The sequence below is a fragment of the Exophiala xenobiotica genome (genome assembly GCF_000835505.1).
Source record: "Exophiala xenobiotica strain CBS 118157 unplaced genomic scaffold supercont1.7, whole genome shotgun sequence".
Taxonomy (NCBI): domain Eukaryota; kingdom Fungi; phylum Ascomycota; class Eurotiomycetes; order Chaetothyriales; family Herpotrichiellaceae; genus Exophiala; species Exophiala xenobiotica.
In genome coordinates this window covers 2,411,327-2,413,596 of record NW_013562488.1, presented here as the reverse complement: position 1 = coordinate 2,413,596, position 2,270 = coordinate 2,411,327, and the positions used below count along the sequence as shown (strand labels likewise).

Sequence of the window (2,270 nt, the reverse complement as noted above, 5' to 3'; positions counted from 1 at the left end):
GCAACTAAGGGTGCCCCAGTTACCCAGATCTCAGATGGTCAACCACAGGCAACTAAGGGTGCCCCAGTTACCCAGATTTCAGATGGTCAACCGCAAGCCACCACTGGTGCTCCTGTCACCCAGATTTCAGACGGTCAACCACAGGCAACTAAGGGTGCCCCGGTTACCCAAATTTCAGATGGTCAACCACAGGCAACCACTGGTGCTCCTGTCACCCAAATTTCAGACGGTCAACCACAAGCAACTAAGGGTGCCCCGGTTACCCAGATCTCAGATGGTCAACCACAGGCAACTACTGGTGCTCCGGTCACCCAAATTTCAGACGGTCAACCACAGGCAACTAAGGGTGCCCCGGTTACCCAGATTTCCGACGGTCAACCACAAGCAACTACTGGGGCTCCCGTCACCCAGATCTCCGACGGCCAGCCCCAGGCGACCACTGGCGCCCCTGTTACTCAAATCTCTGACGGCCAACCTCAGGCTACAGTCGAAGCTGCTACCAACACTGCTGCTGCACCCGCAACATACACTGGCGCCGCCAACCGTGAAGGTCTTTCTGGCGGTCTTGCCCTCATCGCCGGTCTTGCCGGAGCTGTTGCTCTCCTCTAGTCGACTTGCCGATCCGCTCCTTCAATGCGACGACGAATAAACGTCACCCACTCACGCTCTCTCACGAAACATGCTGGAATTTGGATTGAATTTGCTGTAATGCATGCATAGCGCCTGCATATTGGATGAGATCAGTGCGTCGAGTAATTGGGGAAATAGGGCGAGGTTGGAAAAGTGCATCGGTGTAAATACTGTGGCCATTTCTTCTGCTCGATTCCGCTGCTACTCTAGTCATCCCGGACCCATGGCAAGGAACCTAATAGCTAATGTCATATCAACTTGCGAACAATCTTGACATTCAGTTTCTACGGTAGTATGGAGTATTGTTCACCATGCTACTTGCCCAAGCAATCGTCGACCATGAACGAAATCTGTCCAAGCTTTTACCAAGACCGTTTTCTACGTCCTTGGCCGACCACCTGGGCGACTGGCTGGACATGCACGCAGACTTGTACGGACAGGCTCACTTGGCCTGGGGATAGGCACTGAATGGACTGCTAACTAACGAACACTAGGCACCCTTGCTAGGCGATCTGGGGTAAAACTTCTCTGCACTTTCCCCCGCAGTTCAAACCAACCGACTCAACTCGTACCATCACTACTACAGCACAGCACGCACGAAACACACATCATCGACGTCACGATTTCCTCACAGGTCATCACTCCTCGACTCCCTCAGGCAGCTGTCCTCGTGATGGAAGAAGCGGGACAGTAAGTCCGCGAATCGCCCTGTCCATGCCTGCATCTGGAATGGGAAAGTCTGCAAGGCTCTGAATGCAGACGGAGAGACCCGCATACCCTACATACGTCGAGTCGAGCCTTTTGTGTCTTGCTAGCTTTCCAATATAACGAAGAAGAGGCGGGCTGGACGACCAAGATGGTCATGTATGACGGGCGGTTAAAAGCTAGGGTCAAGCCGCAACCTCTCAACACCATGGATGGAGTACCAGCATTGAAAGACTTTGACATTTGTGGTTTCCTTATTGCGGCGCAGCATATGTCGAGGTCAACAGTGGCCAGACTTACCCAAGGACAGTGAAGCCAGTCCGCCACCAATCCAATCTTTCCACTCTTCGAAGGCGTCAGCTTCGGCCAGCGCTGCAGAAAACAAAGGACATCGGCATCAATGATACTCGTATTTGCAAATCAATAGCCCGGACGAGGTGCATAGCTGAATGATCTTCTCATCAACGCCACATTGCATGCAGGGTTGCCCGATGTTCGCGAAACTCTATCTGGAAATCGCTGAGGCTTCCAACGTTGTGACATCGAGATATAACAGGCAGGATGCCGATCAAATGTTGGTCAGTGGTCAGAATCCCGTGCGTCAGTGTCATCATGATCATTATATTTCCGGAGGCCTGGGCTTGGGACTGGCCCGTCTTTCGAGCTCAACAATTCCAATTCTGTGGGGTTGTCTTGGTTTTTGGTTCCTTAGAGAGCTCTTGTTCCCACCTCGAGCAGAGGATGACCCCGGATCAGCAAAGGTCCGAATTGTGCGCCACGGTTTAGGCTACCCAGCGTTCTGTCGACCTGCAAAACAACACCGTAGTGCACCAACAGCCTCTACTCGTCATGAGGTACCCGAGGAGGCTGTCAACCGGATAATATCAAAGCACAGTCCTTGTTTGACATCTGCGGCTGGCGATGCGGCAGACGTT

At 52.8% G+C, this 2,270-nt stretch overlaps 1 protein-coding gene across 1 annotated transcript in view; it reads left to right on the top strand.

Annotated features, from left to right (window-relative positions):
- Positions 1-609, top strand: part of PV05_11583 (uncharacterized protein) — a gene marked incomplete at both ends in the record, with an annotated part of 1,575 nt that extends 966 nt beyond the window's left edge. The window contains one exon of the mRNA XM_013455083.1: positions 35-609. Within this exon, the coding sequence (XP_013310537.1) occupies positions 35-609 (575 nt within the window). The remainder of the gene's footprint in view (positions 1-34) is intronic.
- Positions 610-2,270: the final 1,661 nt, after the last annotated feature.